Here is a 12,791-nt window from a genome sequence, read left to right as displayed (position 1 = left end):
GACTTCTCGTGGAGATGCCACAGATTGAACACAGGACCTCATACACGCAAGGCATGCGCTCTACCACAGCTTTTTTTGGGCTACATGTGCTTTGGTGACAATATCCTCAGTGATAATTGACAACTCAATGTCTGACATTATGCAGGAAGTAAAAGTTATAGCTATACTCTGTCCAAACTTTCTGGCAAAAACTGTCTACAGACTATTACAGCAAGACAAAAAAATAAGAAATAGCCCCTCTGGCCAACAGTAGAGAAGGGTAAACTTAGAAAAAGAAGCCATCACCGAAAAATAGTTTCAGCTTAAAAGCCAAAGATCGGCCAGACTATTCCTTGACTTGACATTTCAAAATCATTAAAGGAAAACTACTGTTCTGATACAATGTTTGAATATCACAATTATGACAGAGAAAGTGCAACAGGCCTTTTTATTTATGTTTTTCATGAGAAATTACACACTAAAACCACAGGTTGGAGTTAGAACACAAAACAGCAAAGTGATTAAATTTTTTATTAACAACCTCAGGCATCCAAGACTTGTCCATTTAAATAGTCACAAGACATGGCCAGCAGGGAAGAAAAAAGACAACTGGACTAATGTAGATGGACATGATACAAGTACTTCCCTCTGGGATTGGATGCAGCAAACTGGTGGGAGAGAAAAAATAAAATTAGAACGAACTCTTATGTATCTTAAAAAAAAAAAAACATTTAGACTTGCCTCTGCATGGAGCTAAGAATTATTCATAAACATCCTTTTTGTCTGCAATGTACTGTACAATCTCCTCAGCAGTCATCAGCTTCTCTGCTTCTGCATCTGGAATCTCAAAACCTACAGAACACACGTCAACACAGAGGAACTTAATGTCTGGCAAGCAACCCTTGTGATGAATTGCTTTTCCTGGAAAAATTAAAGAACCCTTTAATAGCACAATGCCTATGTATAAGTACAAATATAATGAAAATATAAATAAGAGGAGTTGTTGCAAATAACTATCATTAAGATCAACTGAATATCAAATTCACAGCAAATTTTGGTTTCTATTTTGAGAAGAGAAGACAATACATTCTTCTAATTATTTTTTTTCTCCCAAAACAGAAGCACACGGTGGGTTTAAATCAACAGGATCAGGACACTTACTGATCATTCAATCAGTTAAAACATGGTACAAAGTAATAATTCTATTACTTGGTCCAGCAATAAAGTGTGAAAAGGTGTACAAGCAGGTTAGATTGGGTGGTGGGGGACAAAAAAAACAAACAAAAGGATTTGCTGTAAAAGCGTATGAGCCAGAATTAAAGGAGAGATATAGTATACTGTGATGAGACCAATAATGCTGTATGGCTTAGAGACAGTGACACTCAGGAAAAGACGGGAAGTACAACTCGAGGTAGCAGAGAAAAAATGTGATGCTTCTATCAGGGAGCGATGAGGATGGATAGGATTAGGACTGAGTCCAGAGGGAGAGCACATGTTGGATGTTTTGGAGATAAACTTAGCATGAACAGAGAGATGGACATGTACACAGGAGAAATAGTGAATATCTGGGTAGAAGAATGCTGAAGTTAGAACAGCCAGACAGGAGGCCAAAAGGAGATGTATGGATTTGTGAGAGGTTACAGAGAATAGGACTGATGACTCACTGTGGCAATCCCTGCCTGAAAGGAAAAGCTGAAACAAAAACATCTTCTCCCCCTTTTACTCCGCTCTTCTGGGGTTGCCACAGTGAATCTCCACCTAGTCTCCGTCTGACCCTCTTCTCTCACACAAATGACGTTTCATGTCCTGTTTCATTATAACCATATATCTTCTCTTCGGTCTTCTTCTAGGCCCCATGTAGCATCCTTCAACCAATATATTTGCTGTCCCCACTCTGTACATGTCCAAACAATCAGTCAGGCCTTTGACTATCCAAAATATCTAATGTGCTGTACCACTGATGGAATTCATGAGTGATCCTATCCATCCATATCACTCTGAGAAAGGACCTCATTGTCTTCATCTCTGCCAGCTACATGTGTATATTTTCTCATAATTGTGTGCCAGATTGTAACAAGTAGTCTTGTAAAAATCTGATGTGAAAATGAAAATGGTGTTCCCCGCCTCTCATACAATGATAGCTGGGACAGGCTCCAGCATTCCCACAACCCTAAGTGCAGGGAAAGCGGTAGGTAATGGCTGGAAAATGAAGAAATCTATCCAACAGATTATAATGTAATTATCTTTCTAGTAACTTCAGGCCTATGAATAGCATGTCAAACCATAAACATATTTACTCCAAACACAATATTTGTCATTTTAGAGGATGCACGGAAGTCACTGACTAGACATCTGATCCACACACACACACATCGGCATGTAGACTCACCAAATTCATCCTCCATGGCCATAATTATCTCCACCTGGTCCAAGCTATCCAGGCCCAGATCTTTCATGAAGTGGGAGGATGTCTGCAGCTAAGAAAAATAAAGTGTATAGCACTTGACAACTGTGCAATTTAATATATCATTGAACTCTGCTGTTGATCTAATTAACGCTTGTATTATCCTAAATTCAGATATGGGCCTCTGGTGTTTGCACTCACTTTCTCTGGATTAATCTTGTCATAGAGCTTGAGGACATACATGACACGATCTTTGATGGTCTCTAGAGTGAGGGGGGGCAGATCTCCATATTGTCGGTACAACACACCTGGGATGAACTAGGAGTGTTGAGAACATGAGAAATGATGAGCTTCCGATTGTGAAAGCACTGTACTTAATACACCTGTAAAATAGAGGCAGACTAACACTGTTCAAATACTGCAACAGTCTGCAATACAGTGTCAATAATACTAAAAAGGGTGATAGATCATATTTGTCTAATCATTTTTAAGCATTATGAATAAAAAATGTTAAAGACAAGTCTACACGTATATCAACAAGGAAAAAGGCGGGTACATGTTCTTGCAGACAGAGCATTTCATTCATTCAAGTCTCATTTTGCAAATGTATTCAGGCGCGGAAAAACTAGAATATTTCCACAACGTGTCAGAAAATAATTGGGACAAAAATATAATTTAAGTCATTAAATTACTGGGTTAGTGTACTCATCCACTAACACACACTGTGTATATGAAATATATACATCCATGCACACACATGCTTCCATTCTTTACGTACGTATATAAAAAAACACGCTGATCTACCTTGAAATATATTATAAAAGGCGCGTTTGTGTAAAATTAGCCGGAATGCCCATGTTGCAGGAGCAACGCTAACGTACAAGCCTGGAATGACGCACATTTGAATGCCATCGAAAGTCTGGTGGAGGCCCCAGGTACATGGTCCGTGCTAGTGTGGTGCAGAAAAACTCGGACATTAGAGAAATTAGGGCCCCCCGTGAGATAAACATAGACTAACACAATAACGAGGCACAATAGTCACATCAGGGAAAAAGTGAGAGCGAAACCAGCATTTCATAACCAGTATGAGAAGGTGGCTAGTAAGGACTATCTCCAGAGAGGGTTAGCGATCACTCCTCATGCTTTGTTGGCAATACAATAACTTAAGTCTTCTGCAAATATCCTGTCGCTGTGAGAAAATAAAGCAGATATTGATTCGGACGTGTCATGTAGGATAACCAGCCTCACGGGGGAGTCGTGTGAGGACCATTACCTAAAAAGCGTTGATAGGTCACTGCAGCGGACACAAGGCCACAGCGGCTCAAATGTTATTAGAGACGTACCCGATTCTGTACCATTCGCCGCGTCCTCCAACTTCCTGCAGCAAATGATAGGGATCGGAGAAGACTGGCAGCAGGGGATGGGGTGACTCTCACGGCCAAGTTGCCTGGAAAAAGCCCCAGGGGGGGCCGGGTAAGCGAGCGGACACACCGTTGTAGGACACGGGCCGCCATGATGTAGACAAGTGCTTCCTGCATTCGAAGGGTAGAAGAAACTGGGGTCATGGGCTCTACAGAACGCATGCGCAAAAGAAGGTCACTAGTTATTTTCTTTTCTTATTTTTTATTTGCTTTTCGTTAATTGTTATTTATTTATTGTGTATTATGTTTTTAACATTTTATTTCAAAAACGAATTTTTCACAAAACAGACACACATAATTCAATAAAAAATTAACATTTGCCGAGTTTTAGTCAGAAACGACCAATCAAAGGCAGAATGACATTCTAGATTCCAAGTGTGACTGGTATGATCTAGAATCTAGATCATACCAGAAGTTTGATGTAAAATGTGACTTCTGTTTGCTATTGATTTGCTTGAAGCTAGGTTAATTATATTTATTGGATACGTAGTAATGTACCCAATATATAATGCAACACACCTTTACTTTAACACATTCATCGACTATAGCTGCATCGACTCATACAGTCTTATTCATCCGTCGGTCTACGTTCAGTGTTCCGGAGTGGAGCAGGGCATTCGAGAAAAAACAGAAACCGGATTGTTTATCCTCATCGTTTAAAACATTTTAATATCATCTGCTATGGAGTTGTCCGAAATACTGTACAACAAGGCGGAGTATATTGAGACGGTATTGTGTGGTCTTGAAAATAATTCTTGACTCGTTACTTGCTTAAAGCTAACTGATAGCTTATTGAGGCGTAGTGTTTACGGTGCTTTCAGGTCAAGTTTAACGTGTCTTTTAAGAGCTGAGAATGACCTGTGTCGTTCAATTTCAGGCATCTGGCAATAAAGTGAGCAGACAATCAGTCCTATGTGGAAGTCAAAACATCGTTCTTAATGGCAAAGTAAGAAAACTGCAGTTGATTTTTACAAGAAAATGAAGCTTCACGGATCCCTGTAAACAATTTCTGCTTTCTAAATCGGCCAATAAAAGTTTTATCCCTTGTGTTCCGCTCAGACTATTGTCATGAATGACTGCATCATCAGGGGAGATCTTGCTAATGTCAGGGTGGGGAGGCACTGTGTTGTCAAAAGCCGGAGCGTCATTCGGCCCCCATTCAAAAAGTTCAGCAAAGGGTAAGACATTTTCTCTATCTGTCATATTCCTGTTATTTTGTCTGAAGACAACCTGATGGCATAAGCCAATGCATAGATTGTTTTTGCAAACCGCAGTAATGTGATTGTAGTTTTATTTTAACAGGCGTTTAAAATGTGGACCAGTTACGTCAGTAATAATTCGATCGTGATCTTAATCGGATTGTATGAAAAGATAAAAACGTCAATGAATTCAGTTTGTTATTTTGTAAAACGTTTGACAGTCATTTTTAAGGGATAATCATTGCCAGAACATAGATGTCATTTGTTCATCTGCATTGAGTCGATAATAAGCTGTAGAATGAATCAGGGTTAACATCAGTCAGTCGCATGCAGGATCATGTTCGAGGATCACAATTTTCTTTTGTTTACCTCAGCATACCAGGGAAATTGATAGTTTCATTGACAGTAACTTCCTAAACATGAAGTATAACAAATCATTTGTAAGCTAATGCCAAATGGTGGTAGAGTTCATAGATCTCAGCAAATGGGACCACTGGAGACAGGGCAGTGAACTGTTAATATCCTTTTTGACCATCAAGTCTAGAAGGTAAAATGAGCACTGTTGAAATCAATTAAAAAATCAATTAGACCAGTATTTTTTAACTTGGAACAATCACCTATCACCAGAGTCAGCATGGCAAACAAAGACTGAAAAGGGAAAAAGAAAAACACAGAAAAATCCAAGGTAATCGATCCTTGGAGGTAGTTGTAAAGTTAGACGGTGTGGCTTAAAATAATTTAGTCAATACATCCAATCTTATGCAAAGTCAATAATGTGAAAATCATGATATTGTAAGAAGATTGTCACCCATTACTAATAATTGTCTTGTACAAGTTTTTATCAATGGTTTTGTTTATATATGACAATACTGAAACTGGCAATACCAGTATCCCAGATATACATGTATTATCTCAAGTATTAATTTGTGTAAAAAAAGTCAAAATTACAACAAAAGTCAAATATGTCCGGTTTACAATAGATGCAAATAAAACAGAACCATAAATGACAAAACATCAAAAAAGTTGGAGGCAACAGGGAAACTAAAACTATTTCAGTGAATGCTCTGAAAGAGGTTTGGTTGTTGTGAAATGACTACCAGAAATCTGTTAAAATTTTAAAATAATTAGACATAGCAAAGAAATTGCATCAAGCAATGAACTGAAAGAAAACAGTCGATGTGTAAAAATTGGTGCTCAGTGTGTTGGTATGTATTTGTATGAAATATGCCTCAACCTTACCGGATAATAGTTAAGACTGCAAAACTTTGGTCATGCTTTATTTGGGCACCCATGGCTAAAAATAATTTGACTTTCTGTCTTTAGTACAATGTTACATATTTCTCCCCTTTCTCCAGGGTTGCTTTCTTTCCACTGCATATTGGAGACCATGTCTTCATTGAAGAGGACTGTGTGGTAAATGCAGCTCAGATTGGGTCCTACGTTCACATTGGCAAGAACTGTGTCATAGTGAGTAGACTGAAAAAAAAAACGAGCTGATATAAGTACTGACCAGTGTAAAAAACAAGAAGAAGCATACTGAAAGTGTTTGCATAGAGTATCTGTGCCTCGGCTGTGGTGAACAGTCACATGTTAGTCATGCTCAGGCCAACTGAACAGCTGCAAGGCAGACAGAGAAGAAGAAAACAAGAGTTTGACCAGTTTTTCAAGTTGAAGATTTTTTTTCTTTACCATCAAGTTATATTCTGGTTTTGTGCACAGGCACGAAACATGTGATTTTTATTATTGATATATAGTTTATATGTGTTGTTAAACTAAAAAAAAGAGATTAAGTCTATTAAGAGATTAAGTCTTTCCAACAGTAAACAGGGTAATAAATGTATGTGACATGAAAGTACAAATTGGACCATTTTATGATAATGAATATTTAAAATTTTGACACATCAAGTAAGTTTTTCTGAGAGTTGTACCTGCTTTTTGATTAATATTCGAAAATATTGGCAAAAGATAAGGTACTTGAATTTTAATTAGCAGATATCTGTATCTTTGTTGTTCCCCAAACCTTAAACAAAAACTATGAGGAACAGCTAGAATTGTTAATCTATCTGAAGTTTCCTGTCATTGAAGTTATTACAGTAAATATTAAAACAATGATCATGGAGCACCTCTCATGAGAGTTACGTAGTATCTTATGGCTCGGGGGCTTATGGCTTCATTTAATGCTTGTGATGTGAAAATAGAACTGAAGTCCTAAGATTAAGATAAGAGCAGCTTAGATTTTCACCACTCAAAAACATGACATGACAAATGACCGTGCTATTTGTTCTTTTCCTTTGTAGCATTGTTTGCAAATGTACAGCACAGTCTCATGGTAGCCCGTAAATTAAATGTGGGAGTACCAGTCAAAGCAGGAAGTTGAGATTGTACAGTGAAAGCAGCAAAATAAAAAAATATGTCAAAAAAAAAAAAAACATATTTAAATTGACCAAGTCTAACGCCCCTTCCCAGTGTCCAGCCTTGACTAAATGGTGAAACATAACCTATTTGTCAGAGGTCAAATAAGAGCTTTTTTTTTTCGCCCTATAGTAGTTTGCATCAGTTCAGAGAAGAGATAGTGAATATAGTGGTAGACGGATGCTGGAATTGGAGCTGCCAGGCAATAGGTCTCGAGGAAGACCAAAGAGAAGATTTATGGACGTAGTAAGAGAGGATATGAAGGTAGCTGGTGTGAGAGAGGAAGATACAGAGAATAGGGTTAGATGGAGAAGGTTGACTCGCTGTGGCGACCCCTGACGGGAAAAGCCGAAAGAAGAAGAAGAAGAAGAAGAAGAAGAAGAAGTGGTTTGAATCAGTTATATTGATGATACTTTTTTAGATATTCATCTCTATACATACTGTTTTGCAGGGTCGCCGGTGTGTGCTGAAGGATTGCTGCAAGATTTTGGACAACACTGTGCTTCCTCCTGAGACAGTAGTGCCACCTTTCACTGTCTTCTCTGGTTGCCCAGGTTAGCTGCCCTGCTGTACACCAATTTATCAGCAGTGCCAAAAGTTAATGTTGATTTGTGCCAGATTTACCTAATTAACATTTCTATACACACAACATATCAAATTTGTGTGACCAAGACAGAAGACAGTATCAATTATATAAACTTTGAAACAAAGATCAATGAATGGCTGGTTGTAAGTGCATGTAGCACATGCCAAGTAGGTGTTTGCCAATGTCTAGAGCTTTGAATTAAGGTTCAGCCATTTAACTTAAAAATAAAACTTGAAGCACCTACATCACCCTATTTTAGTGTAAGCTCACGAAAAGAAGGGGAGAGTCTCTTGGTCTTTGGCTTTATTTCGAGAAGTCCACAGTAGCTCTTTCACCCGTTGGAGGATCCCTGTCCTCTATCGCATCACCGTAAACCTTTCCCAGCCGAATAACACCCCAAAAGCATAACAACCCCCTTAGACCTAGTTTCTGCCGATCAGCTTTTACATTTGCATAACAAGCAACCATAGCCTAGACCCGACCCAAACCCTGGCAGTTATATTTGGAAACTCCCCACAAGTCATTAGAACTGAGGAAGCCTCTCGGATGAGGGATGAAATGTCTTCCTGTGAAGACATTCTTGTCCAGTTACCATGACAAGAAGATTTCAACAAGAATTCTTGATGAAGTTGTTCTTATCATGGCAACTGTACTTGAATGTATAATTGAAACAGAACTGAAGAAGCCTCTCAGATGAGGGGTGAAACGTCTTCATGTGAAAAAATTCAAGTCCAGTTGCCACAAGAAAAAGATTTCAACGAGAATTCACCATGACCTGGATGTCTGAGAACCTCCACAAACATTTCGACAAGACCTTTCCAAGCCTTCTTTGTAGATTACATGGCCAAGATTTTCAATTCAGTGATTGTGCTGCCTCAGAGTATATTCTCAAGGGTGAGTGTAGGCTTGTGTTTACATTTCTCTATGCCTCCTGGTGGCTGGCTTTTAGGCCAGCTGAATTTGGGTTTGGAGCATTGTTTCTGTAGTTGGTTCTATCTTCATGTTGCTATTGGCTGTTAAATTCTGGATGCACAGGTGACTTGACAGCTGGTTGACCACCATCTCACCAACAACAGTGATGGAATCAGTACCACACATGTGCACAATTAACTCATGGAGCACCCATGCCTGCGTTTCCTAAGAATCCAGTGATCAATAGTTGTTACTCTGTTGTCCATCAGTCTTGCAACCAAAGGTCAATCTTCCAACCAAACTTCGTGGACTTCAGGTTGTGTGTTGCAGACACAATGCATGTTTGTGTACAGGGTAACCAGTCTTTCCACCCCTCATGATCTTTCCTGCTGTTTGTCAGTCCTTTCCTGGATCCCAGAATTCTCAGTTGTCACTTGCAAATTAGCTAGATGCGAGCACAGAAATGTACACCTGCTTGACATAGCTCTGTAGTGTCTCTTCTACTGGACGCCACTGATGTTTCATTCCTTTAACGATAAAAGATCTGAGTAGTATTAGCACGTTCCCTGCCTGAGAATCCATTTTATCTGCGTTTTGTCCTTTTTCGGGGGCCACAATCAGAAATCTGTCTGCTTTCTCTGCCAGCTCTTTGAAACCCCTCTTCTTCTTTGAATCTATGATGCCAACAACTCTCAGGAGCCTCTGGGAAGTTGACATTTAATGCCCACAGAACTTCCTTTTTGCCTGATCCCCAAAAGGGTGTGGAAGTGAAAGAATCAATATTTAAGTTTGTTTTTTTTACTTTCTTTGATTTTTTTTTTTCTGTATTTGAATTTCATATGCACTGATTTTGACAGATTTGCAAAAACATGCAATGTGTGTCTAATATTATATTTGTTTGCATTGCTAATGTAATCGTGTACTGGTAATATATACATAAACCGTATTGCTCACCTAAATAGCACTGAATCTATATACTAGATGCGAACAAGTCATTGTCTGGAAGCTCATTGATTGAGGAGCCCGAAAGAAAACATCCAGTGACATACTGGGATTCTCCAGGCTGTAATAAAGCCCTTTTTATTTCAGGTTAATTTGAGGGTTTTTTGGGGAGGATGACAGAAAAACACGGGAATAAAAAGTTGGGCTGCCAACATCGCTATTGTAGTCATTCTACTTTTTGTTATTAATCTATGATGTCCCTCCCCTCTTTAGGTCTGTTCTCAGGGGAGCTTCCAGAGTGCACGCAAGACTTGATGATTGATGTAACAAAGAGTTACTACCAGAAATTCCTGCCACTCAGCCAGATCTGACCATGGGGGTTGCTCAATACCAGTCATTGAAGGATTCCAGATCTTTCAGCCAGTTAAAAAATGTTATACTGAAATAAATACAACATTGGCGTTTTTCCTTGTTACATCTCCAAATTAATGTTTAAATTGTCTTTAAGCCTTGGCCTAAAATGTAACCTTGTTATCACAATAGCCATAATCCCATCTTTTTCCATTCATGTTTTGTTTTTCAACAATAACATATTTTCAAGGAATCTTAAACTATCTCCCTTGAGGTGGAACTCAAGGTCTCCATCTGATCAATGGATGGGTCTTGCCACTTAAGATGTTTTGGATATGGACATGGTAAAAAAAAGGACCACATGGTTGACAAGACTTTTATTATATAAAGAACCTGGGACTGCACAACTGCTTATTATGATGTGATTGCTTAAATATATCTTCATCATCCAGGTAATTTGTTAAATGATAGGCTGTGCTTTCTTTCACTTTTCGCTTAAGAAGTCTGAAGGAACTTTCGTTTTATTTTAGAGCTACATTGGATGGATTCGTTAATACAGAATGAATCCATGTTCATGTTTTGAAACTAATTATTTTCAATATTTATTTGTTTGTGCTTGTAGGACATTCCACGTCGTTTCGCCTATTCCATGGTTAAAGCCGACATCTCGAACAAGGCAATTAATAAACAAATATACAAAGCCTTGAATAGTGTTGTGCCCAGTAACTAGAAAGTGCCTTTCCAACTCTTGAAATTTACCAAGTATGCAGCAGAGGCTAAACAATATATACTGCTCAAAAAAATAAAGGGAACACTTGAACAACACAATGTAACTCCAAGTCAACCACACTTCTGTGAAATCATAGTGTCCACTCAGGAAGCAACACAGATTCATTTTGACTTGTTTTAAGGGCATTACATCAAAGTTGGATCAGCCTGGAGTTTGTTTTTACACTCTAATTTTGAGTGTGATTCCTAATCCAGACCTCCATGGGTTGATGCAATTGATTTCCATTGATCATTTTTGTGTGATTTTGTTGTCAGCACATTCAACTGTGTAAAGAGCAAAGTATTTCATAAGAATATTTCATTCATTTAGATCTAGGATGTGTTTTTTAAGTGTTCCCTTTATTTTTTTGAGCAGTGTATATACACCAAATGCTGTGTTCTAGCTAAACAGAACTGGATTCAAAGATGTCTTGTAAGAAAACACTGGTGCAGGAATCCCTGCTGATTCGGCAACCCGGTTACAACATCACTAATTGCCCTGTAACATATAACTTCTGTGCCATATCTTGAGAATTCAGATCTTTCATTTTTCCCTGTGGCTTTCTATTGGCAAAGTTGGGTTTTCTTCGCAAAGCATATCTCAACATCCACAATTAAATTAATAAAGGAGGAAAAAATTCACAAGTCAAATCTTTTATGACGCAAAGTCCGTAAGTCAGTGGGGCATTTTTATTTATAATTCACCATTTTAAACCACTGTTTCTGACAGTACAGTTGAGGTTGATATGCTAGTCCCAAATCTATAGATGTAATCCATCAAGAAGCAGAAAGTAACAAAAGCCATTCCTAGACAGGAAGTTTGAAGATCATCAAGGCTAATTTGCAAATCCAACTTATCCTGCCTATAAAAGCCAAGATCCAAAATTACAAACACGTGACTGGTAACTAAATCCGAGTTTAGATTCAAAGTTTCAAAATTAGAAAGTCATGACATTTGAAGCAGTCCATTCAATTGCAACTTAATTTATTTTTTTACAACATCAACCACATATCAGTTACAATTAAATTATAAGTATATAGGTTAGCCATTTATTACTTTTTGAACAAATAAGTATCAAGAATAACTAATTATAGTATTGGTTTCTGAGATGTTTGGCTTTGTACGCCTTGGGAAACTGGTATGAAAGTCTATACAGAGGAGGGGAGAAAAATTCAGATGTTCTAGTATAACCTCAGATCATAAAACTGGGATTATAAATAGCACAAAGCCAACAATTGAATCAAAAGTGTCATTTTTCTGTCAATGGACAATACCTTCATTTCACTGCATGTAAAACACTGGGAGATTTGTTTTTTAAATAAATTATAGCAAAAACTAGCTGTTAGGGTCTAGTTAAAAGCACACATTGTCTGTGGTGACTGGATAGCCAATTAAATCTCTGAAGAAATAAACTCAATATTTAGAATAATTTCCTCTAGCTGATTGAGATGAGTGGCAGTAAGGCAAGTCCATTTCAGATACTCAGTCATTTCCTTCACAATATTCTGTTACGTCACATGGATAAATTTGCAATACATTAATTGCATTTAGGTAGATTCCACCATTGAAAGTAAACCTTTCCTATGATATATAATTCACTATGCATCTCATGACAAGAACTTCTGAATTTACAGTATTCTTTTTTGCAAATAAGACGTTTTCCCACTTTCTCCTTCTTGAGGTCATCAGCTCTTTGTAAGCAAATAAAATCCTAGCTTCAAAATTTAAAGTTTCCGCCTGTCTCATTCAGTGGTTTCACTAACAGGAAGGAAAACATAAGTAAAATAAATAAATAAATGTCTTCATTTCAACAGAT

The 12,791-nt window shown here is 38.0% G+C and overlaps 2 protein-coding genes across 2 annotated transcripts; one reads left to right on the top strand and one right to left on the bottom strand.

The window, feature by feature from the left end:
* Positions 1-409: 409 nt before the first annotated feature.
* On the bottom strand, positions 410-3,935 carry LOC147229514 (acyl carrier protein, mitochondrial-like). Its single transcript, XM_086155006.1, has 5 exons — positions 3,727-3,935; positions 2,585-2,701; positions 2,369-2,456; positions 721-831; positions 410-647 (listed from the first exon to the last, which is right to left on the bottom strand). The coding sequence occupies exons 1-4, from the start codon at positions 3,919-3,921 to the stop codon at positions 740-742; spliced, it is 492 nt and encodes a 163-aa protein (XP_086011132.1). The 5' UTR covers positions 3,922-3,935; the 3' UTR covers positions 410-647; positions 721-739.
* A 439-nt stretch (positions 3,936-4,374) lies between these two features.
* dctn5 (dynactin 5) lies at positions 4,375-10,914 on the top strand. Its single transcript, XM_086154997.1, has 6 exons — positions 4,375-4,533; positions 4,682-4,750; positions 4,864-4,982; positions 6,359-6,470; positions 7,867-7,969; positions 10,129-10,914. The coding sequence occupies exons 1-6, from the start codon at positions 4,486-4,488 to the stop codon at positions 10,224-10,226; spliced, it is 549 nt and encodes a 182-aa protein (XP_086011123.1). The 5' UTR covers positions 4,375-4,485; the 3' UTR covers positions 10,227-10,914.
* Positions 10,915-12,791: the final 1,877 nt, after the last annotated feature.

Source organism: Fistularia commersonii, chromosome 11 (assembly GCF_037954325.1).
Source record: "Fistularia commersonii isolate RoL2024-O1a breed Wild chromosome 11, RoL_Fcom_v1.0, whole genome shotgun sequence".
In the NCBI taxonomy this organism is placed as follows: Eukaryota; Metazoa; Chordata; class Actinopteri; order Syngnathiformes; family Fistulariidae; genus Fistularia; species Fistularia commersonii.
Note: the sequence above shows the minus strand (reverse complement) of the source record. Positions and strands in the feature narration are given on the sequence as shown.